Here is a 27,987-nt window from a genome sequence, read left to right on the forward strand (position 1 = left end):
TAAGAAGCTAGGAATCCCCGCCCGTCTCGGATTTCGACCAATCGAAGCCCAGAACATTAGTTTGCCAGCGGCGTCTCTATTGTCCGAGAAGGGAGCCAAGCCCCCTTAGAGTTGCCAGTAAAGGACATGGCTGCGGCCCCTGGAGGAGGGGACCTGAAGTGAGGAGGGGGCAGGGAGGGGAGAGCACGCGGGCGAGGAAGACAGGCCCCCGGGCCCGGGTAAGTACAAGAAGGCCCGTGGCCCGAAGCAAGGGGAGCAAGGGGGCGTGGTGCTTGGCCTTCCGAGTCCTCTGGATTCTTGGCCGAGGCGCGGGGGGTCTGCACCTAGGGAAGGGCCTCCGGGAATCCCTTCGGAGGGGGTGTCAATGGACTGACTCTGGACTCCAGCTGTTGGCCGTTTCTTTCCCCCAGGTGCTCACACTTGCCCTCGGCCCTGGCTAGACCCATTGGAGGGCTCGTGTCAGAAATCTAAGCCTCCCGCCAACAAAGAGCCCCTTCCCCTGGTTTGTTGTGGCTGGGCCCTGGCCCAGAGGGCTTTCACCAGAGGGCTGACCTACAGTATATTTACAGGCCTCTGGGAGTCCCCATCCCGGGCCCAACACAGACCGTTGTCTCCCCTGCGCGCGCCTACAGCTGCTGCTCGGGCCCTCGTGCTGACCGTGTCCCCTGTGTGTCGATGGATGGAGCCAGCCCAGGGGCTTCTCAACCCTGAGCAGCTACTTTGCAGTTCGGAGAGTGCCGTGCTTTTAAAAAAAAAATAAAAAAATGAAATTTCCGTCTTTCCAGAGTCGTTTAAAGACTCATTACAAGCAACCAGAGGAACACAATAGTTGCCATCCTATTAGCTGATTTGTGTGCCGCTATATTCTCATCCCTCTGCCACACACCCCTAACGTCCAGTTTTTACAGCCCCTCGTGTGCCACGGTGCCCTGTGCCAGATGCGAGGGGAAACCCTGCTCTCCTTTCATTGGTGTATAACAACAGGCTACACTTTGGGGCGTTCATCCATTTGGTCATGTGCTGCTACATCCTACCCTCTCTTCCGAGTTTTTGTAGGGCTCTTGGGGAAAAAAGGAGGGAGCTCTGTATTGAATCTGTTTTCCTTCTAGTGTGTGATCTTGTGCATTAGAGGAGATAATAATTTACTCCTGCTTTATTCAAGACATTCAGCTTTAGTGGCGCGGTTCCCTAATGCCTGGGTACTCTTAGACGATGGAAGTAAGGAGGGGGGAGTTGTAACGTTTTTGATGTACAGATATAGAGACTTGCCTGTGGGGAGAGGCAAAGGGGCAGGGCCAGGGTCAGTTACCAAGAGCCAGGGCTAGAACTTTGTAAGTCCAGATTCTGGAGTTCTTTATCCAGTAGCGTCAGTTTTTCCTGTGTATGATCTGAGGAACTTAATAAGTTCCCTAACTTCTCTGGGACTCTTGCGCGGTGGTTGGGAGCATTAAATGAGATGGTATGTAAGGGATCGCTACATGCGGTTTAGCACTTACTAGGTTCTTGATACAGTTTTGCATTCATTAATTTTAAGTAACCAGCAAGTAGTTCATTGGCCGATTTCCTGCATCAATATTTATTGTGGTCTCTCTCAATATTTGGGGGCATAAATAATTACCATGATTCTCAGGGAAGTCAGGGAGGGGTGGAGTCAGGGCAAAGTAGCCGCAGTCTCCATTTTTGGGAACCATTGTAGTGTGATTGGAGATGTTATTAAGGAGAATGTGTTCTGTGTAAGAACCGTGTGGAGGCAGAAAACGGTTAAGAACCACTGAAGAAAGAAGAAATACCACTGTGATATGTCTTTATAGTAATATTGGCAAAGAAGAGCCCATCTTAGTATTACAACTGGGTAATTTAAAAATTTAAAAACAAAAAGCCATAGCACAAGTAAGTTTCATTATCTAAAGATTATCAAATAAAGTTATCCATGGTTTTAAAACTTTTGAAAATCACTGTAAAGATCAGAACACATCAGAACGTAGACTATCATTAAGCCTGGAACTGGGGATAGCATGGTCAGATAAAATCCACACACTCTGCAGGTCTTATTTTAGCTGTCATGTTTACTTTAACTTCCTTGCTCACTGGTTCTTGTTGTCAGAACTACAAACAAGGAAACTGGTAGATACCATGGTGTAGTACATTGACCAGGGGGGTGGAGTACAAACCATCCCTTTGATAATCAGTTGTCAAATAATTGAGAGTTAACTGCCCTTGAACCCCCACCCCCACTGGCCCCTTGTTTGTGGTGATCTGACATCAGAAGATTAGACCCAGAGAGCCAGGGCAAGGCCTTGAGATGGAAGAAAACAGAAAGCCCTTCACGTTTCTATTTTGAGAAGTTGCTAGGGAGTGCCAGCTCCAAGTGTTGAGAATCGGCCTTTTAGAAAGCTTAACTCCTGCACTACTAATGAGAAACGAAGGTCGCAATCCTATGGTTCACCCCCACTGCTCTTTCCCTAATGCTGAGGCTTGGGAAAGAATTTCTATAGGAAAAGAAGGAGCGCTAATGTAAATATTGCCTACACCCAAGGCTTTATTGAACTTCATTTGGTGAGTGAAGTATGAACTCTCATAATCGCAGTCAGGTTTGGGAAGACACAAAGCCTCTAAATCCACTCCTGGTGTTCAGATGAGAAGGTTCCAGGTCATAGTTGGCACTTCTCCACTGGTAGATGTGTGTCAATGTTTTTTATCATATGATCTGTCAGTGTTATTTCCATAAGAGTATCTTTCTTTACCTAAAAGATAGGCTTCTTTAACAATATTGTTTGAACCCTGCTTCCCAAGCAGGCCTGGATTTGTTGACAATAGCACAGGTGGGCTAAAGGGTAGGCCATGGCTGCAGAAGGAATGTTTTTCTTCCCAACGGACCTGCCAGCCTGAACGCATGGTTCGGTTGGTGATCAGGGGTTTGTGTAATAATAAGCTTTGCCTGTGGCTGCCGAGACAGTAGTAAACAGTATCAGTCACGTGGCATGGTGAGTAGGGTAAGGGCCAGATTTAGACCCGGCAGGAGGCCTGCATCAAGCTGGGCACATCTCATACTGATTCCTTTGGGTTTTGCTAGCTCCAAAGGCCAAAAGTGATGGAGGAGAGAGGGGTGCCCAAAGGAAGGAGACCCTTTCAGGGGCCTTTGAGAAACCAGAAATCTTAGTATAATTCTATGCACCCAGTTTTCTTAATTTCAGGATCCTCTTGAAAAAGTGATTCGTGGTAAAGGCCTTCCTTAGTAAGGAGGTGAACAGAAAAATACTGGGAAACACTTGGAATAGATATATACTGGAGAGAGACTCAAAGCTATTTGAAAGAGCAGAAGCATCTCTAAAGTTGACATGGAATGCAAGGGGGGAAGATTGCTTAGTAACATAAGCCAGAGGTAGTTGCAAAATTAGAATCAGAAGTTGCTGATTTTTTTTATTGTGATAAAATATACATGAACTTTACCATTTTAACCTGTGGCATTAAGTACACTGACATTGTTGTGTAACCATCCCCACCATCCATCTCCAAAAGTTTTTCATCTTCCCAAACTGAAACTGTCCCCATTAAACACTAACTCCCCATTTCCCCTCTGTGTGTTCCCCCCCTCCCCTCCTCCGCCCTGTCCCTGAGCTACCACCATTCTACTTTCTGTGTCTATGAATTTGACCTCATATAAGTGGAATCATACAATATTTGTCCTATGACTGGCTTATTCCACTTTGTATAAGGTCTTCAAAGTTCATCCGTGTTGTAGCATATGTCAGAATATTCTTCCAATTTAAGGCTGATGAATATTCCATTGCACTCGTATATATATGTCACATTTTGTTTATCATTCATCTGTCGTTGGACACTTCGGTTGCTTCTATCTTTGGCCATTGTGAATAATGGTATGAATATGCATGTACAAATATGAGTCTCTGTTTTCACTTCTTTTGGGGATATCCCTAGAAGTGAGAGGTTGCTGATTTTTAAAAGTTCATTTGATACATGCACATGGTTTGAAAATCAAAAGGCACAAAGTATATACAGTGAAAATTCTCCCTCCCACTCCTGTTCCCAGCCACTCAGTTCCAATTAATTAATTTCTTCTTTTGTGGGTTATGCTTTTGGTATTGAATCTAAGAAATCTAACCTTAAGTCACAAAGATTTTCTTCTATCTTTTCTTCTAGAAATTTTATAGTTTTACATTTAAGTCTGTGATCCGTTTTCAGTGAGTTATTGTATATGGTGCAAGTTATATTTCCAGATTCTTTTTCTGCACCTCGGTATTCAATTGCTCCAGCACAATTTGTTGAAAAGACTATCTTTTCTCCACTAAATTGCCTTTGTACCTTACTCAAATATCAACTGACCATATGTCTGGATCTATTTCTAGACTGTCTATTACCAGGCCAATACCACACTGCCTTGAGTAGTTACTGTAGCTTTATAAACTTTGAAGTCAGCTGGTGAAAGTTTTCCAACTCCCTCCTCTTGAGATAGTCTAATTTGAAGGTCTCTTACTATAAGTGGAGCTGAGCATCTTTTCATATGTAGAAGCTCCTGGATTTCTTGGTTTCCTATTCTCAGTGTTAGAAGAGACCGTAAAAAGTCATCTCTTTCTTATTTGCTACCTGATGTATATATTGTCTCCATAATTTCCCAGCCTCTGCTTGGATCTCTGTGGTAATGGGGAACTCATTGCCTCTCAGGGCAGCCTATTTCCATTTTTTAAATACAGTTCTAAAAATATTGCTGTACCTCCCTATATGTTCCCTCTGCTGATCTGTCCCCTGTTTTTGGAGCCTCCCAGAGTAAGTCTGGCTCTTCTTTCTCCTGGCAGCCATCACGCCCTTCTAGCCCTGCTCTCACTCGAGCTGTTTTTGACGCACTGGCTAAGAGTCTTCCGTTCTTCCTATTCTCATGTCGTGGTTTCTCCAACCTGGTTGCTGCTATCTGGAAGCATTCCAGCTTTGTCAGTGTCCTTAGTGTGATGCACAAATGAAGAAAATATTCCAGATGTGCTCTGATATGTGCACAGATCAGACTTCTCTCTTTGTGGGGATGTGGCACGTCTGTTATGGCAGCCTAAGCGTGAATGAACTTTAGGCGGCCATGTCACTTTTATTGATATTGCATTTAACTAAGCCATTTATGGTAGATTGATACAGGACTTTTTGAACCTAAGCGCAGGACTTAATATCGAATGTATTCGATTTGGCCCATCCTTTCAGCCTGTTGAGATCTTCTTGGATCTTGACTTTGGTCTACTTTCCAGGTTTATGCCACCCAAGAATTTGATGAGCATACCATCTGTTTCCTTACTCAAGTCTTTGATGAAAGTATTGACTAGGATGCCACCAAGGATGGAACCCTTAGGCTTGCTAGTAAAAAGCTTCCTCCAGCAGGACATTAGTCCATCAGGCAGAACCTTTGGGCACAGCTATTCAGCCGAATACAAGTACCCCAAATTGTGTTTTTGGGGTGTTGAGCATGGCTAGCGTGCCATCTCGGTTAAAGAAGGTTATATTCGAAGGGAAGAGAAGGACAGCCAACTCCTCACCTTGCCCTTAACCTGAACCTCGGGCACCCATTTAGCTCTTTTGGATGCTGTTTTCTGAGCTTGGTAGCAGGAAACATCCAGCCATGTTTTCATGGCTTCTTTGCTGCCTTTGTGTAGATACTTGTCATGACAAACCAAGAATATCATCATTTCCTTCTAACTCTTCTGCCCGTAATTTCTTTCCCTTCCTCATCTGATTCAGGCTCTAGCCTCTTAAACTCCTGGGACCACTCAGAAACCTTCAGTGACTCCTCAGGGCCTCTTCGTTTTGGCCCCTGATTTCCTGTCCTACACCGTCCTTCATTTCTTCATTCTTACCTACTCAGGCCGTCTGCTACCTGCTCTGCTACCTTCTTACCTACTCAGACCTAACCAAACAGGTCAGGTCACCATCTTTCAAAAAGGCTCCTGCATTTCTTCCTTAGTACTTTCGTTGGGACTTACCGTTCTTGCTTGGGTTGCTCTCCCTCTTCTTATTCCTAAGCTTTCTTAAGTGCACAGCTCGGGCCTTCTTCTTCCTGAAGCCATCACTGCCTCTCCAAGCCCCCTCTGATCTCTTTCTCCCAGAAGTCCTGCAGCACCTATTTGCAATTCTCATTGAGTATTTTAATTCCAACTTGAATTTTTGCTATCTTTTTGCACAGTAGCCAAAGACTGGGCTATATTATAAATACGTTGAGGGAAGGGACCATATCTTATATATTTTTGAAAACAGGACCATTCCTTACACTTATTAAATATATGAAGTTGTTTTATGGCTCGTGTTCTTCGTGGTCTAAGAAATCTTTGCTTATCTCGAAGCACAAAGATTCCCCAACCCCCATATTTTCTTCCAGAAATTTTATAGGTTTGATTTTTACATTTAGATGTGTGATCCATTTTGAGTTAATTTTTGTGTATGGTATGAGGTGAGGGTCAAGTTTTGTTTTCCATATGCATGGGTCTATTTCTGGACTTTCCTTCTGTCCCATTGAACTGTATGTCTCTCCTTATACCAGCACTGCATGTGTACATTTCTGTAGTTTTATATTAAGTCTTGAAATCAGGCAATGTAAGGCCTCTAACTGTTTTCCTTTTTCAAAATTGTTTTGCCTATTCTAGTTACCTTTCCATATAAATTTTAGATCAACTTACCAATTTCTACAAAAATGTCAGCTGGGTCTTTGATTGAGATTATATTGAATCTATAGATAAATTTGGGGATAATTGACATCTTAATATTGAGTCTTCCAGTCCATGAACATGGTATGTCTTTCCATTTACTTAGGTCTTATTTGATTTCAGCACTGTACAGGTCTTAGGTATATTTTTATTAAAGTAATCTTTAAGTATTTCATTGTTCTTTTTGGACTATCACAAGTGATATTTAAAATTTTTATTTTCCTATATTTCATGATAGTATATAGATATTTAATTTATATTTGTATTCTGTATTTTTACCTTGTACCCTGCAACCTTGCACACTTATTTGTTCTAATATCTTATTTGTAGATTCCTTAAGATTTTTTATATATACCGTGTTTCCCAGAAAATAAGACCTAGCTGGACCATCAGCTCTAATGTGTCTTTTGGAACAAAAATGAATATAAGACCTGGTCTTATTTTACTATAATATAAGATCAAGTCTTATATAATATAATGTAATGTAATATAATATAATATAATACCGGGTCTTATATTAATTTTTGCTCCAAAAGACGCATTAGAGCTGATGGTCCAGGTAGGTCTTATTTTCAGGGAAACACAGTATGATCTAATCTTCTGCAAATAAAGACAGTTTTACTTATTTCTTTACAATCTTTATACCTTTCATTTCTTTTTTTTCTCCTTACTTTTGAGTCCTCTCTTTGATCATATTTCTTGTTTGCTGATGACAGTAATGGCAACTATGTATTTAGACCTACTATGTGCCAAATACTGTACTAGACCCTCTGTATATAATATTTTACATAATTATTGTTGCACCTCTGTGAAATAGGTATTATCATTTCTATTCTGTGAACAAGGTCACTGAGGTTCAGAGAGAAAAGTCATTTGCCAAGGTCAGTTAGCATTTGATACATGTTGCAGTCCCGATTTGAACCCAGGGGTATTTGGCTTTGAAGCCTGTGCTTTTTTTCACAATGGGCCAGGAGTTGAATTGGCCCTTTAAGGATATAGCTGCTGGTTTCAGATCAGACAGTTGAGGACAGCTCTCTCCCAGAATCCCATGTATGGAGTGATGGGAAAAGAGAGACTCTTAGAAAAATGTCCTGCTCCTGGCTGCCCTCTCTGAACTGCTGTGGTTCCAGCTGGCCACAGACTTATTTCACTCTTGTAGTGTTGGCAGGAGTTAAGCATAATTCCCATCTGGCTCCTGGTGCCTTTCCTTGTGTGGCAGCTACCTCATCCAGCCCTTGCTGGGATGGGGTGTCATGGGGACCTTGAGCTGTACTCGTAAATGGCCTGGGCAGCCTGAGTCAGCGCGGCCTTGGGGAGAAGTGGATTCGGCCTCTCAGGATCCCATTTCATTTGGCTGCTGAGACCGAATGTCACTGCTTGGCGAGGCTGCTTCCAGCCTCACTGTCTGTCACTGACCCTTTGGGGCTTGCTCAGCTCTGAAATCCCTGGCTGGAAAGACAAGGGTAGGGAGAGACTTGGCAGACAGGCCTGGGGTGCCTTGTGAGGAATCGATTGGGATTTCACAGAGTTATTGGTGGTTCAGAGCCTGGGCCTCCTGGCAAGGGTCCTCTGCACACAGCTTTGTTCTTTCTAGACAGAGCTTTTATGGATCAGGTCTCTGGGCTTCCGAACAGCTCCTCTTAACTGCAGACCCCAAAAGAACTGCCTTAGTCAGCAGGTTAACGCTTTCTCCGTGAGGATTCACCTGGCACCAAACCAGATTACTCAGTGGCACTCTTTACCCAAACACACCCTGGTCTGAAATCATGAAAGTGTTGGCTGCCAGGATGGATGGGTGAGGGTCAGGGGTTGTGTGTGTCGGGGGGCAGGGTGGGGAGGGAGGACTCCTCTTCATCTTCCAGATCATTGTCAGAATGGATCGTGCATCCTCGCGGGCATCTGCCAGGTGCCTGGTGAGCACTGCCCTGTCGGCAAACCGCACGAGACGTCTGCTTGACCGTGGGCATGCATGTGTTGGCATGCGTGGTGTGTGTTTCCCAGAAAATGGAAACAGATGGATGCCAGGCTCCTGGTGGCAGCAGTGGAGTGATCACGTCTCTACTTTCTACCATCTCCACTGCTCTCCCGCCACTCCCCTGATTGTTCAAGTTGTATCTGTAGATTCCAGTGGAGGGTAAAGCTAACCTTTACTTTCTGAAAAGCTGATAAACCAAGGCTTTTCCTGCCTGCTGGGAGTCAGCAAGGGAAAGAGTACACATGGAACAAAACATATGTGCCTCCGAATATTAGGCTTCAAAGAGGGAAAGCTGTACCCCGGCGTCCTCCCCGATGCCCTCTCCCTCCTGGGCTCAGAGAGAGGAATTCATCCACAGCTGACGCTCAGGGAAGCTCTGCTGCTGGGACCGGCCAGCCAGGGCACTTGTGGTCGGTGACACCAGTTCTCTCCATGGACCACTCTGTGATTTACATGATACTGTTGTGTTTCACAATAGCCACCCATTCCAGCAACCTCGACTCATGCAATTTCTTTTTTCTTTTTTTCCTCAGATGCTGTGACTGCGACAGTCACTGGGGTTTGTACATGTTGGGGAGGAACCTTCTTTTCGGGGGCGACCACACTCATCTGGGCATGCCTGCAGTACTCTGGGCCCATGGACCTGAAGGAGAAGCGTGCGGTAGGCCATATTCGGCTTCCTTGGGGGTATTGTCTGTGTGTCTGCTGGAATCTCTGTCCTTATGCTTGCCTGGGAGGTCCCTCTTTGGGGGCTTTAAACCAAAAGTGAGAGGGGTTGTGGCTCTGAAGTTTGGGGTTGATAAACGTGATCACCTCTGAGAGGGTGCTGTGCTCAGCTGGACAGCAGAGACCAAGGGAGCCCCCAAATACAGGACGCAGGTGGACCCGTTAACACAGCTGCAAGGGCGCGGGTTTCTGGCTCTGGTTGGCTCCGAGCCAGCCTTCTGCTTCTTGCCCAGGGGTGTGTAATTTCGTTTGTTTGCTCTTTGCTGGGCTCTGCCCCAACCTGCTGAGCCATGTTGAGTACTGCTGGGCACCCCCTCTGTGGTTAGGGAAGATCTCCCCAGTCAGACTCCAAACACAGCTGCGTAATCAGCTCAGCGGCGGCCAGGAGGTGCAGGCCTCCTCCTCCCAGCCTGACCTCAGGTGCACTGGTCCCAGGTAGCCGTCTTTGCATGGAGGTAGATTTGTCGTCAGGGAATCCCTCTCTTGTGACAAGGCTGCCCTAGAGGAGGTCCTTTCATCTCTTCCCTGGAGTGCTGCCACACCTTCTAACAGGTCCCTGTGTCTCATCTTCTTCCTCCACTCTCTGTCAAAGAAAACTGGCCAAAATGCAGAGCTGACCTTTTGTTACCCCTGCTTAAACGTCATCAGTGGCTTCGTGCCACCTGCTGGAAACTTTCGGTGTGGTGGAGAGATCCCGCCATGCTCCTGCTCCTGCCCATTTGCCCAGAGTCCCCAGTCTCCTCTGCCGTGACCTTTACTGCTAGTAATTCTGAATGCTTCAGAGTCTGGGTGCACACTCCACATGTAGGCTGTTACCCTAAAATACCCCCCATGTCTTTTCCTGGCAAACTCCTACTGTTCTTTCTTCAAGACCCAGTTTAGGCATCACCTTCTCCAGATAAATCCTCCCTCCCCTCTCCAGAGGTCCCTTCTTTCTGCAGCGTGGTACTTCCACCATGGCACTTGCTACACGATTGAAATAACCAGGCCGTTCCCTGGCTCTTAGCACACACCCTGCCATGTAGCGAGGGCTTATTCAATATTTATTAACTTGAACTTATGGGTAGTGATCTTCCTGCCCAAGAGAGTGTGGGAAGTCTGGAGAGGGGGAGGGAGTTGTGTGTCCACACACCCTGCTGCTGGTGGTACCTGGCTGACTGCTGACTTCTTCAGCTCCAGGTGCCTCTGGACCAGCTGTGGCACAGGCTGGTGGACCTGAACTTGAAGCAGGTGTGTTCAGCCTCCTATTCACAGATGCCTCTGGATGCTCTAGCCATGCTAGCAATGATTGGCACACAGGGAAAGCCACACTTACCTCTCCCCTGGTGGGGTGCAAGGCTGCTGCATACAGTTGCAAGGGCTGTGCACTGCTCAATTCCAGGGGGCCACAGGGATTACTGTCCTTACAAGCCCATTTATACAACTCACAAGGGCTTGTATAAACCCAGAGGCTATGGGCTTATAGCCCAGGGGTGTGTAATTTCGTTTGTTTGCTCTTCGCTGGGGCTCTGAGGCTATGATGGTGTGCGATGTGGTGGCCTGCCTGGGTGAGGCTGAATGTCCCCAAAACAGAGGACAGCATTGTCTTCTGGTTCCAGCCTGTTGCTGAAACATTAGTTCCTAGTGAACTGCGGAAGCAAAGTTCTGTGATCCAGGGAGCTGGCCTCTCCCTCAAGCCTAAGGAAGAACACTTGAGAGCCCAGGCTGGTTAGCTCTCAGGGGCCATTTTTCTGGAGGATTTTCCTTTATCCCCTTTATCCTTTCTGGATAGTTTACTCCTGAACTAGAAAGCGTTGTCACCGTCAGCAGCAGCCATATTTATGGGACGCTTCCTTTGGGTTGGTAGAACTCCAGGCACTGGGGAGGTGGCCCCTGGCTTGGAAAGGCTTGCAGCCTAGTTGAGGAATTGATAGTACAAGCAGCTGAGTGATAGAACCTCGTGGGGTTTCTCCCTTGTGAGTTGTATAAATGGGATTGTAAGGATAATAATCCCTGTGGCCTCTGACAGTCAAAGCCTTCTTGGAGGAGTGGGAGAGAGAGAGAGTGGGATGCGGGTGGTTGGAAGGGGGTCTGTCGTCCCCGGGCTGTAGCCCAGGATCGGTTTGGCTGTTGCTGGTTGATTTTCTGCACCCTGTCCCCCTTCTCTTTGTGACCTGCTCGTCCTCTGTGTCCCCTGCAGAGCCTGCTCTCCCCATCTTGTCCTCCAGCCCGTGGTGGACCTGCTGGAGCAGTGACCATTTGGATTTCTGCTTCTTAGATGCAGAGTTGCCCTTTCACTTGGCTGAAATGGGCAGTGTAGGAAGGGGGCAGGCTGCGTTGGGGGCCCTGCGGAACCCCTGGGTCAGATCTTGTGAGCTATTCTTTCTAGGGCCTCTTGCACAGGAGGGAGCGTGTTTGCTTGGTCGTGGTTCCCACCGACCAGTGCCTTAGTAGAAAGCTACAGGGAAAGCGTGACCTGGGCGCAGGGGACAGGGTGACAGGAGTCTTTCTCCCTGCATTTTGCTAAGGCTGCAGCCCTACTGCACAGGCAGCAGCCATCCTTACGGTGCCTGCTCCAAAGCTGACCCCACCTCCCCCTGGCCTTCGCCTCAGGGAGCCTTCCTGCCCTTAACCTCTGGACTGCCTGGGCCCCTCCTTTTCTTTCGCACTCAGCCCAGGGTTTTGGTGGGGCCCCACAGGGAGCTGTGCGAGAGAAGGGGGAGGGGAGAGGCTCTCTTCCCTTCCCTGCAGCTAGAGATGATGTCGTCTAGGAAACGTGGGCCCTGGAGAAACGTGCTGGGGCTCCAGCCGCAGCTCTCTGGTTATTGGGTCATTAGGCTGTTTCCTCTCCCTTGGGGTTTTGCGGCCCCATCCTAAGGGTGGCCTGGACATAGGCAGAGAAGTTTCCCATTCAGTCCCAGGGCCTTTTGCCCTCCTTCACCCAGGGGAAGTGCTGAGAGCTTCCTGTATGTCAAATTCGGGGTCCTAGAGAGATGCTCAGGCTGTGCTGAGGCTCAGGAGGTGGCCAGGTGGGAGCCCCAGGTCGCTGGCCTCCTGTTTCTGCCTGGGAGATGCAGCGTCCGCAGGCTCCTGCTCCCAGCAGCCATTCAACAGGTGCAACACAATGCAGAGGGGTCACCAGCTGCTGGGGGATCTCTTGTTGGACATTGAATAGCGGCTGCTGGGGTCCCCGCACCACCTGTGGTGGGAAGGTGTTGGGTTCTAGGTATTGGAATCCTCAGCGGAGGCGCTTCCTTTCAGCTGCTCTTCCCTCTTCTGCTGGGTGCTTCCCTGGATGCTTCCGCTCTCTTCCTGGCCCCCTGTGCTGCCCCCCTAGAAGTCGGTGCTCCAGTCTTTTCAGAGTCCCTTCTTCCCGCTCCATGCAGGATGTGCTGCTATTAATAACTTGCAAGTCCCCTCTCCCCTCCTTCCTGCAGCTCTGACTGTGGAAAGAGCTGTTTGCTGTTGGCTGGGCTCCACGCAGGGAGCCTTGGTGATTTGGGGGCGCTCTCATGATGGCAGGCTCACCACACTGGGGCCCCTAACTTGCCCAGGGGCTTGGGCCAAGGAAAGGCAGCCTGGGGAGGGAGACCAGGTGCTCCCTGACTGACAGCAGCCGTGTCTGCACAGCTTCTCCTCCCGCCGTCCACCCTCTTGGCTGCACGTCCTCCTCTGCTCACCCTGCAGTGGCTCCTCTGATGAATGGGCCAAGCTCCTGGACATCTGGCAGCGCATCCCCAAACTTTCTCCTCTCAACCCCCTCTCCTCCCTCGCGCTCCCTCCTCCCTCCTGCTGCTGTTGCAGGCTGCCTCCTCCTCTTCCCTCTCTCAGTCTGCAGCGTGACTGGAAATAGGCTGAATTAATCAGCAGATTGAAGCTCCACTGGGCTGCGTGTGGCTCCCTGCTCACAGGCTCTCTAGCTCTCTCCTTTCTCCCTTCTCTTCTCGCACTCTTTCTCCCCAGTTTTTTCTCTCTGCCCTTCTCTGAGGGCCGTGTTGGAGGTTCTGTAGCCGACGCCTTGTGGCTCATGCTCTTTAAGCAGGCAGAGCTATGGATGCCCCCTCAGGGCAAGCACAACAAAGTGAGTATGCCTACGTGGGTGCACAGTTCTGTGCCAATGGCTCGTTCCCTGCTTTGTGCAGGGGGCTCGGGGGTCGCGGTTGCCACAAGGCTTGATGGATGCTGAACCGGAGGCTGCTCGGAGTGCGACGGAGCTAGGACAGTGGAAGGAAGCTGGGAATGGGAGCCAGGAAGCCAGTGTGTTTAGGGAGCTGCCAGCCAGGCTCCCCAGTCACCCAGGGCAGGACTGGAGCTGAGTTTCCCAGGGGGGCATCTGTCTCCAGATGCTGGGACCCAGGTCTCCACGCATAAGCGATGGGAGCTCTGGGCTTGGATGCCAGCCCTCCTTGGGGCCAATAAAGGGGCTTTTTTCCCTGGACCACGTGGGTCGTTGAGATAGGAGCGACCGGGCCTGGGTTGATTTCTTCCTAGGTCTTGGTGGCTGCAGGGGGAAGAAGATGGGTGAGAGGTTGGTGGTCAGCTGGAGCCTGGAGAGTGAGCAAGGGGAGGCAGCTTGAGGCTTTGACGGGCCTGGCTGCAGACAGAGTCGATTTGTGTGTGGCCAAACTCAGAAGAGATTTGTCATGACTGCTACAAAAGACCCCGGCGGACAGTGGCCGAGTCTCTGCTTTGGTGATCTGGGCATTATGTGGAGCCCAGCTTTGGTGCCCTCCCCACCAAGAGGGCTGTGATGGCGGGGACCTGGCAAGCGGGCCAGCCAGTTCTCTTAGTGGTTTCTCCTGTTGTCAAGGATCAAGGTTGAAATTCACTAATTTGTCTCCCTGAGCCCAGGGGCCCTTGATTCTGTTTGCTCCCAAAACAGGAGGAGTAGTAAGGAAAACAGCTGCTGTGCTAACAGAACCTTGAGGAGGCCCACAGGGACAGGGGGTGGGGGGGTGGGGGCTTCTGGCTCTCAGCCACCTGAGACCTGACGAGTGTGGCACAGGAGAGCGCAGGTCTGTTGGCTCTTGAAAGGCTCGTTGGACTGACCCAGATGCTTAGCTGCGGGCTCTGCAGAGCTGGTCCTGTGTAGTAGCAGGTCCTAATTTGTCAGAGTTCTCTTCCCACCATGCTGCTCTCCACAGAACCCTCCTGCCCTGCAGTGTCCCCTTTGGATGATGGAACAGGGAGAAGAAGTCCAGAGCATGATGGGGTTTGCTGCCAGCTTCTCTGAGCCTGGGCTTCCCAGAGCCTCAAGTTACTCCTCTTGGGTCCAGTTGAGCCTGAGCAGTGAAACCAGTGCGATGGGGTTGGTTCTACCTGCAAAGCATCTTTGTCAGTGGAGAAGCAAGGCCTCGCCTCCCCTCTGGTGCAGAGGCTTCGCTTACCCATTGCTCCTCACCCTCTCTGGAGGTGCCTGATTGGGGGGTGCGGGGTTAGGATTGGGGGTTTCTGAGCAGCTGGGAAGCAGGACGTGCCTTTGCGTACTTAAGGCCGGGCAGGTTTTTTTCACCCTTCTTGGCCCTGGTAGGCAAGAAAAGCCGACCTCAGATTGCATGTGTACGACTCGGGTCTTTATTTCTCAAACAAACCATACCCATCCTTGCACAGTCTCCCCGTTGGTACCCAGGCACACCGGGGTGCCCAGCCCAACTTATGCTTGGAGAAAGGCTGGCAGAGTCCACTTGCCCACCAGCCCTATCTGAATTTCCCTCAGAAAGGGTGAAGGTCTTGCACCAAGTTCCTCAGCCTTGACTGTCACACATAAGGGGGGAAAGCCACGGCACAAAGAGGGAATCAGTGACTTGACCTGGAACTGGGACCCTCCTGCCGGAGGTTGGCTGAGGTATTGTCATTCGGGTCGGTGAGCGGCCATGGCAATTGGATAAGGGTGGTTGGGGCATGGCAAGTAGGCTGGCCCAGCAGGCTGTGTCCTCACCCCAGAGCCAGCCTGTGCGGGCAGGCATTTTCTTGAGAAGGCATGTAATTACAGAATGACTTAGTTTTCCTCTGCTTGCTGTCTTTAATCGCCAGTCTGGAGTTGGTGCCCCTGGCCAGACACAACACGCGGGGGCAGACGCACGCCGTCTGCTCTGCAGGCACCCGCCTGCCTCCACTGGCCCACACCTCCTGCACCTGAGCAGTAGCCTGCAGGTCCTAGGAACCTGGGGGCAGAGAGAAAGCGCGAAGGGATGGCTGGGCAGGGGAGGAGGAGGGCCTGGGTTTGGGGGCGCCTGGAATAAGGCAGCAGATGTCAGGATAGCCCCAGGGCAAGCAGAGGGGAATTGCTGAGTGCCTAAGTTCCAAAGGCCTGGCAAGAGGAGGGACACTGCCCGGACTTGCTTGTGGCTCCTCTTCATCTGTCCCTGCCGTCCAAAGCCTGGGCCTCCTTCCAGATCGGGCAGCTTCCCAGGGCACCTGCAGCCCCTGCGGTTTGTCCGCCCTTCCATTCTCCCGCCAGTCCCAGTCTTTCGAGTATGCAGCCTTTTCACCTCAACAGGCCAGACCTTCCCTGCCTCCAGGAGCTTTTCCTACTTGATCATTTCGGGAGGCTTGGCCTAGGCTACAACATGCTAGGAACTTCACATCCGCGCTGAGGAGGGAGCTTGGAAAGCTGAGCCTGAGGGAGAAAGCGGGGGAGGGCAGGCACAGGAGGCCCTGCTCTCTCACCCTGGCCCCAGAGGCAGTGGCTGTGCCTTCCAAATTTCCTTCCTCCCCGGGCTGGGAGGAATGGGCATCCCCACTCTGGGCTAGCCGCCTACAGTCCGTCCGCTTTGCCTTCTCTCTTGCCCTTCCGGCCATCCTGGAGATTTCCTTCCCCTGCATGTCAGGAGTCAAGGAGGCAGGGCACAGACCTTTGCCTTCCCGGACACGCCTTTGTCCTGGACCACAGCCTTTCAGGGCGGCCCCAGGATCCCTGCCAAAGGGAGGAGGGTACTTAGGAGTACAGCATTTACCCATGCCGAGGTGCGGGCCCCTTGCCCAGGGGACCCTTTCTTCCTGAGCTGAAATAAGCAGTTATCCCCTGTGGGAAGAAGCAGCTCTTATCTTCATAATCCCCCAAAGCCACCGTGGAGAGTGGGGATTAGGTGAGTTGAGGCGAGGGAGCTGGGAAGTCTTTGGGCCAGGCGGGCGGGCGCACTCTGGAGCCTGCCCTCATCCCTCAGGCCGAGGAAGCTGGCGCTAGGGCGCGGGCTCCACTCACGTGCGTCCTACCTGAACAGGTCAGACAGCAGCTGCGGGCTTCTCTCCCCCAGTCCAGCGTCCTCTTCTAGTCTTGGAGATGTGTGTCTTGTGAGAGGGCAGCAAGGAGGAAGCCAGAACGTTCCTGGGAAAAGCCAGGGCAGACCCTGGGGAAGGCAGATGGGGTGAGAGGAGTTCAAGGGGGCGGGCCATAAGTGGAGCAGCCAGGGTGTCACCGGCCCAGTGACATTGGTCAGGACTCAGTAGATGACCCCAAGTCCCTTTCCTGGTACCTCAGGTCTCGGGGTCTGCTCCTCAGTCTCAGGAACTTTGGTGTTCTTCGGGAGGCCTGGGAAAGGCTCGCTCCTCCTCCAGGCACTGCCTCTCCTGGGGGCTTTCTTTTACCTGGGACCCCCGAGCTAGGATCTGTGCTTCAGGTTCCACCTGGGACAGGCCTCACCCCCAGCGGTTTGATTCAGTAGGTCTGGGCTGGGACCTGGACATCCACGTATTTAAAAGCTCCAGGTGTTTCCGCTACAGATCCTGGGATGACAACCCCTGATTCAGGTATCATTGGGATCAGTGAAGCTACGTGTGTGTACGTCTGTTCCTTCCTGCCTTCCTTCCTTCCTTCCTTTCTGCCTGCCTTCCTTCTTTCCTTCCTTCCTTCCTACCTTCCTTCCTTCCTTCCTTCCTTCCTTCCTTCCTTCCTTCCTTCCTTCCTTCCTCCCTCCATCCAGCTGGTATTCACTGAGCTGCTGCTGTGCGCCGGGCACTCAGCAGTTGGTGGGAGGGGTATGGAGATGGAAGAACTCAGTACCTGTTTTCAGGGAATTGGCAGCCTAGTGGAAGAGGCAGACAAGTAAACCTATAATGACAGCTCTGTATGAGCAGACGGTGAGCCAGGGAGCTATTGGAATACAAACCTCCCCCTGTAAGTGCGGCCCTGGATTTTGGAAGAATTTCCTAGAGCTGGTGATGTTTGAGCTGAGTCTCGAAAGAGAAGTAAGAGTGGTCTGGGGCGGGGAGTATTGTTCTTGACTGGGAAAATACATAAGGGTATTTGCACATGAGCCAGAGGAATATGGCAGGAAAGGAGGCTGGAGAAGCCGGCAGCTCACAGAACACACTCAGGACTCCAGGTTCGATTTTAAAGGTAAAGGGGGTCAGGTGATCAGACAAATGCTTGCTCAGGCCTGGGTGTTGCAATTGGTTTGGACAGGTAGAAAATGGAGGTAGAGATTGGGGGGCAGAGAGGGGAGGGCAGGGTTGGGGTGAGGGGAAGGCCAGAGTCTGGGGATTCCAGCTCTGGCCCTGGGCACCCAGGGGAGATGGTCACTGCAGGAGGCGTGCAGACTCTGGCAGGGAGGGCCAGGTGGCAATTTCAGGGTTTTGGACATATGGACTCAGGTGCCTGTGAAACAGCTGTGAGGCAGTTCAGTCAACAAGTCAGAATTTGGGGCAGTGGTTAGGCTAGAGGTGAAATCTAGAAGGTGTAAGCTTGTTGGTGGTGGATGCTTCTGTGACTGTGGCCGAGGTTGCCCTGGAAACGTTTGTAATGTTATGAAGATGTGATAGATTGGACTGTGGGGTAGATGGAGGGAAAAGAACAGAGTCAGAGCAGGAGAAAACAGGAACAGGGGGTTTCAATGAGGAAAGGCGAGACTGGTAGTCTCAACAATGTGGATGGCCCCCAGTGTCGCCCAGAAATCACCCCGCCATCATCCTCAGTGAGATGAGATATGATGTAGTTGGTGCACGGTCCTTTCTGGGAACAGCTGTCTTTTTTCTGAGATTGTTTCCTTCCTGATGTTGTGTTGTAGTTTTGCAATCCCCTCCTTTTTAGGAAATGGTGGTAACGGAAGATGGTGAGGTTTTTTCCTTAACTTTTCTTCTAGAAACATGCAATGCTAGCATCCCTATGTTAGTTCACTTCCCATTCCTATATAATGGAATCTAAAAGATGGCAGTGGTGATGGCAGTGGGTAGAGCTGAGTGAACGGTGAGTTAGGAAACACTGAGTATGGAGTTTAGCTTCTGTTTTTGTTTTAAATTTGGCTTTGAAGAGTGGGGGACTATGTACTCAAACATCTTTTAGTTTGGTGGAGTTTTGAACATGCTTATACCCGGAGGGGCAGGGGCTAGTGGAGAGAGAGGAGGTGAGGATTCGGAGTAGGGGGAAGGGCCTGGGGAGGGGAGAGGAGGGAGCCCCGTCTCGGCAGGACCTGGGAAACCCGGGGAGATGCTGAACGCTTCTTGCTTCCCTACAGGGCGAGCCCCCCTTGGCCCTGGGCCTGTCCACCCAGAAGGCCCTCAGCACCCTGAAGCAGCAGCTGGAGGCGGTGCTGGAAGAACACCTAAAAGAGCAGAAGAAGCGTCTCACATGGAAGGTAGGCCAGAGTCTCGTCGGGATGGCAGAGAAGCGTGGGGCCCACTCTCAGGGCCCTGGGTGCCAGAATCCCACCGAGACATCACTGATAATTAGAAAGAGCTCGGGGTTCCTTTTAGAGTGATGTCCTGGCCCCTCTTGGTGTAGGAGCCGAGTGGGCTGGACCCCAGCCGAGACCAAAGCGAGAAGACAAAGGCAGCCTCAGGGGCTGGGTGGGGTGGTTGGGGGGAAGGCGGCCAGATTCTATCCGCTGGGTCAGAGAATCTTGGCTCCCTCCTACCTCCTGGTCCCTCCTGTCCCCGCAGGAGCTGTGGAGGAGCAGCTTCCTGCACCACGGTAACCGCTACTCCTGTTTCCACTGGCCGGGCGCCTCGCTCATGCTGCTGGCCGTGCTGCTGCTGCTGGGCGGCTACGGGGGCCAGCCGGCCGGCAGGTATCCGCTCCTGCCCAGCTTCTCCCACTGCACCCTTGGGGCCTGCCCTCTCCTGCCTCAGCGCGTCTGCCGTCCCACCTAGGGCACCCCAGGGGCGATGGGCTGCTGCCCCTGAGCTGCCCCCACTGCCTGGCTTGTTTAGGGATCCTCTGTCCCTTGGCTGGCTGGGGGCAGAACCAGAACGAGACGCTCTTTTCAGAAGGGACTGGGTGGCGTGGGGGCGGGGTGGAGTCCAGGGCCCTGGCTGGGTTGGGCTGGTGCTAGCAGCCCTCACCGCTTCCCGCCAGCCACGGGGTGGAACTGGTGAACGCCTCGGCGCTCTTCCTCCTGCTGCTTCTCAACCTCATCCTCATCGGGCGGCAAGATCGGCTGAAACGTCGGGAGGTAGAGAGGAGGCTCCGAGGGATCATTGACCAAATCCAAGGTGAGGCCAAGGGTCTCATTCCCACGTCGGTGGGAAAAGGTGCCCCGTGGGGGTCGGAGCCTGCAGAGCTCCTCCTGAGTTGCAGTGGGGGCCCCAGGACATAGGCGTTGCCTCTGCTCAGCCTTCTAGGGGCTCTTGGCATCAAGAGAGTTAGCAAGATGCCCTGCCCTCTTTTGAGTAACTGTGGGTACCAGGCAGCGGCCTGGGCAGGCAGAAAGGCCAAGAGTGGCCCAGGAGGCTTGCAGCCTTGCTCCGTTAGTAGGGAGACTAGCAGAGAAGACCTTCTGTGTTGGCAGGAGGACAGTTGCGATTTCCTCTTCCAAGTCTGCCTTGTCCTGTGGTACTGGGCCAGGGGAGGTGGGAAGGCAGACCAGAGATACCCACAAGAATTGGGGTTGGGGCAGGGAGCCGGGAGCCCAAGGTAGAGCCGCCCAGTTCCTAAAGGAGAAGGGAATTGTGCAGGCAGGTTTCTGCTCGTCCAGCCACTCAGCTCGTGCTTCTGAAGCCCTGGCTATGCATTGAGGACTACGTTAGGCTCTTTTGGGAGACAGCGGCTCCTGCTTTCAGGGGGCACATGGCAGCACCTCTCTCAAGAGACCGTTCTCTAACACTGCTGGTGGTGGAGGTTTAAGTGCTAAGTGAGAATCTGATGTGATTAATGAATTGCAGCCACGTGCCAGGCACTGGGAGTACAACAGTAACCCGGAAAGGCGGGCGCTGCTCTCTGGGAGCTTAGTCTCTCGCTCAGGAACCATCGGTGGCTCCCTCTTCGTCATCAGAGCCATGCCATGGGGCTTCCTCTGGTGCAGGCTCTGACCTTCCGCTCCAGCCTCTTCTCTTGCTCTCCATCCTCACATAACGACTCCCCACTCCTAAACCCACTGCAGACTTCCCTGCCTCTGTGTCTCTGTCCGGCTGTCCCTCTGCCTGGCATACTTCTCCCTGGCTCGTCTCCAGCTGACAAAGTCTCGCCCACTCTTTAAGGCCTGTCTTCAATGCCCCCTCTTCCATGAAGCCATCTCTGATCGCCCCAGCTCTTCAGTGCTCCTTCAGCTCTAGGGTCTGCTTTCCTACACTCTTAGCACATGTGTTTGCCTTGTTTGGAGTTACCTGCCCACGAGTCTTATCTCCCCTTGTAGGTTGTGGCTCCACGGGCAGGGACTGTGTCGTCCTCACCTTTTACCTTTGTATCACTCGTGGGCTCAGCATTCCCCTCCAAGCCCTCAGCAGTGTTTGTGAAATATATTTGAAAGGAACAGGGGTACGAAGAATAAGAGCTTCAGAGGAGGTGGAAGTGCCTGGGCCGAGTGCTTAGGAAAGGCTTCACGGGGGAGGTGACCTTGAAAGAGGGGAAGTGTTGAAATGAACGCTGTGGGTTGACATAGGCCTTCTGGAGAAGGAAGACGGGCAGGCAAAGCTCCACGCTGTGTGCTGGGTCCGGCGGTTGTGCAGAGCCCTGTGTGAGTGGTCTCCCCCTGTCCATTCTCGTCAGATGCCCTCCGGGATGGCAAGGAGATCAAGTGGCCCAATGCCATCTATCCCGACCTCCACATGCCCTTTGCGCCGTCCTGGTCTCTGCACTGGGCCTACAGAGATGGACACCTGGTCAACCTGCCAGTGAGCCTGTTGGTAGAAGGAGACATCATAGCTCTGAGGCCCGGCCAGGAATCGTTCGCCTCCTTGAGGGGGATCAAGGTAGCTCGAGGCTTTTCTCCCTCCCGGGAAATGCTGTGGGCGCGTCCATAAGCAACGGTGGGAGCGTCCCAGGGCTTCATCCTAAAGCTTCCTGGGCGCCTCCTAGGCTTCCTGACGGGCTGTAGGGGAACGGAGAAGGGCTGCGACATCTTTCTTCTCCTTGTCCTGCTCTTTCTTCTCTGATCGTGAAGCTGCTAGGCGTCCAGTCCCACGGGCCCCGCCCCAACTGACTGCTAACTGATGGCCCCTAACCCCATGAGATGTCCCCACGCAGCTGGAGTTGTCAAGGAAGAGTGGCTTCCCGTAGCAGCCTGTCACTGTCCTCCCCCTTCTCCCCTTTGTCTCTGGCAGGATGATGAGCACATCGTTTTGGAGCCAGGAGACCTGTTTCCCCCTTTCTCTCCACCCCCGTCCCCCCGGGGAGAAGTGAAGAAAGGGCCACAGAACCCCCAGCAGCACCGGCTCTTCCGTGTCCTTGAGACTCCTGTGATTGACAACGTCCGGTAGGGGAGCTGCCCGGGCTTCCTCCTGCCCCAGTGCCTCCTGTGAGCAGGGGCGTGGGTGACACGGAAGGAGCCTCTTCTTCCTGGGGCCCCTTAGGGCGAGCACCACTGTAGGTTCTCCTCGTTAGCGTCCTGTGAGCATTCTGAGACTGGGTGGTTGCTCCCCTCCCAGCCTGAACTCTGAGGGGACAGCTGTGGAGGCCTCAGGCCACTCTCCCGGGGGCCACTTGGCCGGCACTGAGGAATTGGAGGGAACTCTGGACTCAGAGCTGTCCAGTGAAGGTGCGGGTTTCCAGCCTCCCCCCTGAGCAGGGCTCGCTGAATATAGGGTCACCTCTTCCTGCAGATGGTGCCTGGACATGGCCCTGTCCCGGCCCGTCACTGCTCTGGACAACGAGAGGTTCACGGTGCAGTCTGTGATGCTGCACTACGCCATGCCCGTGGTCCTGGTGCGTGAGGCAAGGGGCAGGGAGAGGGGCCAGAAATGGGGGAGCCTCAGGGCCAGACGCAGGTGAGCGTGTGAGCGCAGACGGGCCGCAGTGAGCCAGCAGGGTGGGGAGTGTGAGTGGGCAGAGAAAGGGGAGTCTTAGAGCCTGGGTCCTTCTCCGTGGGAGGGCATCAGGCGGCACCGCTCCTGCTCCCAACAGGCCAGCTTTCTCATCACCAACGCCCTGCGCTTCATGCTGAATGCCCCCGGGGTCACGTCTTGGCAGTACACCCTCCTCCAGCTACAGGTAATGACTGTCCTTTCCTCCCCATGCTGCTCTCTTCCCTCATGTTCCCTGACTCTCCGTCCCTCTCAGCAGCCCAAGGGTCCTTTAGGCTTCAGTTTAGGCACACCTGCTGCCCTTCCTCCCTTCCTGCCTCCAGACAGCTGTCCCTTTCCACTCAGGGAATGGCCCCAGGGTGGGGAAAGCCCGCCCCGCCCTCCCTGCCTCCTTCCCTCCCTCGTCAGTGTGGTTCCCTCTTTCCCAGGTCAATGGCGTCCTGCCCATCCTCCCCCTGCTCTTTCCAGTCCTCTGGGTTCTGGCGACCGCCTGTGGAGAAGCCCGAGTCCTGGCGCAGATGAGCAAGGCCTCCCCTAGCTCCCTGGTAGGTTTTTGCAAGGCATCTGGGGACAGTGCGAAAAGAACAAAAACCAGGAACAAAGAAGTAGTCTGCTGTGCCCCAGGGGACAGGAGCGGGAGCCCAGTCCCACCGTAGACCCAGCGCCTGGGCAGCCCTGGGCAGTTCTCCAGCGCTTTGTCCTGTCCTTCCAGGGGAGCCTCCAGGCCACGCCCTGGGGGTGCGTGAGCGTCCATCCTGGCTCTCAGCAGACAGGGGATTTGGGGACTGCTGGTGTCCTTTACCAAAGGCACTGGGAGCTGGTGTGGGGCCTGCACCTGCCAGCTTGGAGGCCTGTGCCAGGGCTGGGGGGGGGGCAGCTTCCTCCCTGAGGCTCACCCCTTCTTCCCCATGCAGCTGGCCAAGTTCTCGGAGGATACTCTCAGCAGCTATACAGAAGCCGTCTCTACCCAGGTACACTCGCCCAGGAAGGGTTCTGCCCCAGGCCCCTTCTGGAACCCGGGGACTCCCCTATTGTGTGACCTTCCAGCCTCCAGCGGGCTCTTGGAGCTGCCAGCCCCGTCTCCCGTGGACAGTGTGTCACTGCCCTGCTGAACAAATGCTTCCCCGCCCCACCTTCTTAGTGCTCCCTGGACTGTCTCCTCTGCTGGCCCCAGAGGCTGTCTCCAGGGAAATATGGCTGAGTCCCAAATGACCTCATGGACTTTCTCCCACCAGGAAATGCTACGCTGCATTTGGGGCCACTTTGTGCGGGTGATCCAGGGGACGTCGCCAACTCTGAGCCACAGCTCCAGCCTGCTGCACAGCTTGGGCTCTGTCACGGTGAGGGCGGGCCCTCCGGGAGGACCCTTCCTCAGCAGGCCTCCTGCTTGGCTGTGCCTGGGTGCCTGTCTGCCACTTTAGTGGACCCCGGCAGGTTGGGGAATGCCAACCCCCTTTCCCAATCCCCATCTCTCCCTGCAGGTCCTGTGCTGTGTGGACAAACAGGGGATCCTGTCATGGCCAAACCCCAGCCCAGAGACCGTGCTGTTCTTCAGCGGGAAGGTGGAGCCCCCGCACAGCAGCCACGAGGACCTAACGGATGACCTGTCCACCCGCTCCTTCTGCCACCCTGAGGTAGAGGAGGAGGTACGGCCGGCTCCCTGGGGCCCAGCTCTGGGCCCGGCCCCGGCCGGTAGCCTCAGGGAGGGCGAGGCTAGGAGGGAGAATGAGGGCTCAGGCGGCATTAGGACTGATTCTGAGCAGTTCAGGCGGAACCCCCAGACAAGGCAGTGAGGGGACATCATGGCCCTGCCTCCCTCGTCCACGGCAGCCGTCGGGGACCCTGGTCCGAGGCCTGTACTCCCTGCTCTCCTCAGCCCCATGAACGAGACGCCCTCCTGGCCGGCTCCCTGAACACCACCCTGCACCTTTCCAATGAGCAGGAGCGTGCCGACTGGTCTGGCAATGGTCCCAAGCCCCCTGAGCCCTACTGTCACCACAGAGCGCATGGCCGCAGCAAACACCCGTCCGGCTCCAACGTGAGCTTCAGCAGGGACACAGAGGGCGGTGAACAAGAGCCCAGCAAGGTGAGAGGAGGGGGCGGAGAGCCACCACCAGGCCCGGGGCATCCTGGCGTCCTCTGCTGAAGGGGCCCGAGGGGTGCAGCCCAGCCTGGATGGATGGAGTCGAAAGCACAGGTCCTCAGGCCTCCAGGCTTGGCCAGGCAGGGCAGCTCCTGAGGCCTCACCCAGGGCTCCTCCGTGAGTTGGGTCCCGGCCCCCTTTCTGGATCTCGCTGAAGGTCGTTGGGGGGGTCAGGCCCCTTCCTCCTAGTCACAGCCTTCTAAAGACAAGACAGCCAGTGGCTTCCTCTAAAATAGTTTCCCTGCAGAAAAAGATCCTTCACTGTTTCCTCCTTGGTCTGCTCATCCTCTTCTTGGGAGTTGCCAGTGTCTGGGCACGGATACTAGCGGCAGCCAGGAATTCAGGAAGGACAGGGAGAGGATTTCTAGGGGGATGGGGGTGGGCATGAGCATGAGCACGTGAGCACGCTCTGCTGGGAAGGGGGTGGCTTCTCTCAGGGCCACGCCCACACCCCTCCCAGTCTGAGGCCCCCCTCCCCCTCTGCGTTGCCTCCATATGCAGTCTGGGCTGGATGGGGAGCCCTGTGAACCCGAGGACTTTGTGTGTGACTACCACTTGGAGATGCTGAGCCTGTCGCAGGACCAGCAGAACCCCTCCTGCATCCAGTTTGATGACTCCAACTGGCAGCTCCACCTCACGTCCCTCAAGCCCCTGGGCCTCAACGTGCTGCTGAACCTGTGTAATGCCAGTGTCACCGAGCGGCTGTGCCGGTTCTCGGACCACCTGTGCAACATCGCGCTGCAGGAGAGCCACAGCGCCGTGCTGCCCGTCCACGTGCCCTGGGGCCTCTGCGAGCTCGCCCGCCTCATCGGTATGAGCTGCTGGCAGGGCTGGTGGCTGGGCCCTGAGAAGAGGCGGGGCCACCGGTGGGTCCCTGGTGTGGCCTTTGTTCATTCACCCACGCTTGTGTCCCATGACAGCCTCTGATTGTCCCTCTTAACCAGGCACTGCCTGCCGTTTGACAGTGCTTCCTAATCTGGGAAAATAACCGATCGTGGGATGGAAAGGTAGAAGGAACCAGCCTAGCCGGCCTAGATTTCTCTCCACGCCAGGCAGGGCGGTGCAGTGGTGTGGGCCTCGCCGCAGAGGCTCTGAGTGCTGCCCTCCTCCCGCAGGCTTCACTCCGGGGGCCAAGGAGCTGTACAAGCAGGAGAACCACTTGGCGCTCTACCGTCTGCCCAGCGCCGAGACCATGAAGGAGAGCTCCCTGGGGAGGCTCTCCTGTGTCACCAAGCGGCGCCCCCCGCTCAGCCACATGATCAGCCTCTTCATCAAGGACACCACTACCAGTGAGCCTCCCGTGCTTGGCCCGCCCGCATCAGGCCAAACCTTCCAGGAGCCTGGGGCAAGGCTCTGCCCTCCTCATCCCTTTTTAGGGAGTCCTGGGCAGACGAGCACTAGACAGCTTCCTAAGACCTCAGATATGGCAGGGATTGGACTGGGGGACCAGGGCTGGGGTGGTGGTAGCCACAGAGGATGGGACTGTCTGTAGGACGGGCAGCTTGTGCCTGCGTTGCAAGCCCAGAGCCCACCCCCCCACACACTCCTACAGGCCGGCTACTATGAGGCCTGGATAGTTTCCCCCACCCCAGTGCTCTTTAGCACCCTTCTCAAGGATGGCAGTGCCTTACCTGTGGGGTCAGAGTGAGGGCTGGGGTGGCTTGGGGCATTCATGGTTTGGCCTGTTCCTCCCCCGCCCCAGGCACAGAACAGATGCTGTCCCATGGCACAGCTGACGTGGTCCTGGAGGCCTGCACAGACTTCTGGGATGGAGCTGACATCTACCCTCTCTCGGGTTCCGACAGGTAGGTGAGGAAGCTCACGCCAGTGGCAAGAGCAGTCAGCTCAGGTAGCCTGCCCTCCCAGCTCACAGGCGAGTGCTCCCAGGACCTCTCGCCTCACTTCCGCCCTGTTTCCCTGGCAGAAAGAAAGTGCTGGATTTCTACCAGCGAGCTTGCCTGTCTGGTTACTGCTCCGCCTTCGCCTACAAGCCCATGAGCTGCTCCCTGTCCTCTCAGCTCAATGGCAAGTGCATCGAGCTGGTGCAGGCGCCTGGCCAGAGCAGCATCTTCACTGTGTGCGAGCTGCCCAGCACCATCCCCATCAAGTTGAGCAGCCGCCGGAACAGCTGGAGCTCTGATGGTACTGGGCACAGCCGTCCCCATTGGGGCCAGGCATGGGGAGGGCTTCCTGAGGGCCATGGAATCAGTCGTAGCAGAGGGGACACTGGGCACAGCATTGGAGCCCGAATGCCATGGTGGCACTCACTATCTGGTGACGTGGGTAAGTCCCTTCATTCCCTCAATGCATAACTAGGTGCTGCCTCTGCTGTCCTCACGGGTTTCTTGTCTGCTCCATTGGGATATAATATAAAGTGCCGTCTTGAAAAGTTATAAAGTAGCAGTGTTTATAGAGCATTAGCTTTATTCGAATCGGACAAAAGGCCAGGTCACAAATCCTGCTGGAACAGAGGGACTCAGAGCTCCACTGACCCCCACCGCTCCCCACTCCGTCAAACACGGGGTCTTATGACCCGAGAGACTGGATTGAAGCCTTTGCCGAGGGTGGGGCCAGCCCCCTAGCCTGGACCAGGTGGGGCTGTGCTGTTTCTCTGTAGGATCATCACCGACTGATGGGTACCTTTCATTGTCTTTCCTCCTGTGTCTGTTGCCTCTTGCTTGTGTCCTGGCTGCGTGTGATCCGCTGGGGCCGCATGCTGTTTGATTTGGTGTGGCATCTGTGTGTGGTCCTGGGCTGCATCCTGGAATTTGCCGGTTCCTGGGTGTCCTGGCCGGTGTCTGCCACGTGCCTACTTGAAGAAGGGATCGGGGAGGTGCTGGAGAAGGAAGACAGCATGCAGGCCCTGAGCGGCCAGATCTTCATGGGCATGGTGTCCTCCCAGTACCAGGCCCGGCTCGACATCGTGCGCCTCATCGACGGGCTGGTCAACGCCTGCATCCGCTTCGTCTACTTCTCTCTGGAGGATGAGCTCAAAAGCAAGGTGGGGAGAGCCACGCCCCTTGCTGCCACCGAGCCCTGTTCCCACGGGATTTGGGGCTGGCCTCTCTGTTCATTGCCATCTGTCTTTTGCAGGTGTTTGCAGAAAAGATGGGCCTGGAGACAGGCTGGAACTGCCACATCTCCCTCACGCCCAATGGCGACATGCCTGGCTCTGAGATCCCCCCCTCCAGCCCCAGCCACACTGGCTCCCTGCACGATGAGCTGAATCAAGGTGAGGACAAAGGCTTGTGGTGGGACAGGTGGGTGTGGGCGGCTCCCCGCCTTGGAGCTACACT

At 53.8% G+C, this 27,987-nt stretch overlaps 1 protein-coding gene across 14 annotated transcripts in view; it reads left to right on the top strand.

The window, feature by feature from the left end:
* The first annotated feature begins 66 nt into the window (after positions 1-66).
* TMEM94 (transmembrane protein 94) overlaps positions 67-27,987 on the top strand; it is a 32,703-nt gene continuing 4,782 nt past the window's right edge. For 2 of the 14 annotated variants that reach the window (XR_012492111.2, XM_019745535.3), the window contains exons 1-20: positions 82-218; positions 9,204-9,331; positions 18,828-18,947; positions 19,252-19,379; positions 19,667-19,803; positions 21,296-21,498; positions 21,850-22,001; positions 22,348-22,450; positions 22,649-22,735; positions 22,977-23,093; positions 23,463-23,519; positions 23,784-23,888; positions 24,030-24,194; positions 24,425-24,634; positions 25,193-25,502; positions 25,807-25,980; positions 26,394-26,496; positions 26,616-26,833; positions 27,511-27,692; positions 27,785-27,923. Coding sequence is in view for 7 of the 14 variants with exons in the window: in XM_019745535.3 (XP_019601094.3) it covers positions 9,308-9,331; positions 18,828-18,947; positions 19,252-19,379; positions 19,667-19,803; positions 21,296-21,498; positions 21,850-22,001; positions 22,348-22,450; positions 22,649-22,735; positions 22,977-23,093; positions 23,463-23,519; positions 23,784-23,888; positions 24,030-24,194; positions 24,425-24,634; positions 25,193-25,502; positions 25,807-25,980; positions 26,394-26,496; positions 26,616-26,833; positions 27,511-27,692; positions 27,785-27,923 (2,734 nt within the window). In the remaining 7 variants the exon portion in view is untranslated. Of the gene's footprint in view, positions 219-9,203; positions 9,332-13,249; positions 13,457-17,044; positions 17,125-18,827; positions 18,948-19,251; positions 19,380-19,666; positions 19,804-21,295; positions 21,499-21,849; positions 22,002-22,347; positions 22,451-22,648; positions 22,736-22,976; positions 23,094-23,462; positions 23,520-23,783; positions 23,889-24,029; positions 24,195-24,424; positions 24,635-25,192; positions 25,503-25,806; positions 25,981-26,393; positions 26,497-26,615; positions 26,834-27,510; positions 27,693-27,784; positions 27,924-27,987 lie in introns of those variants that run through there. The other 12 variants (XR_012492112.2, XM_019745536.3, XR_012492116.2 and 9 more) reach the window with 10 other exon arrangements.

Source organism: Rhinolophus sinicus, chromosome 12, assembly GCF_057876585.1.
Source record: "Rhinolophus sinicus isolate RSI-liver-muscle chromosome 12, RSI-T2T, whole genome shotgun sequence".
NCBI classification, from domain to species: domain Eukaryota; kingdom Metazoa; phylum Chordata; class Mammalia; order Chiroptera; family Rhinolophidae; genus Rhinolophus; species Rhinolophus sinicus.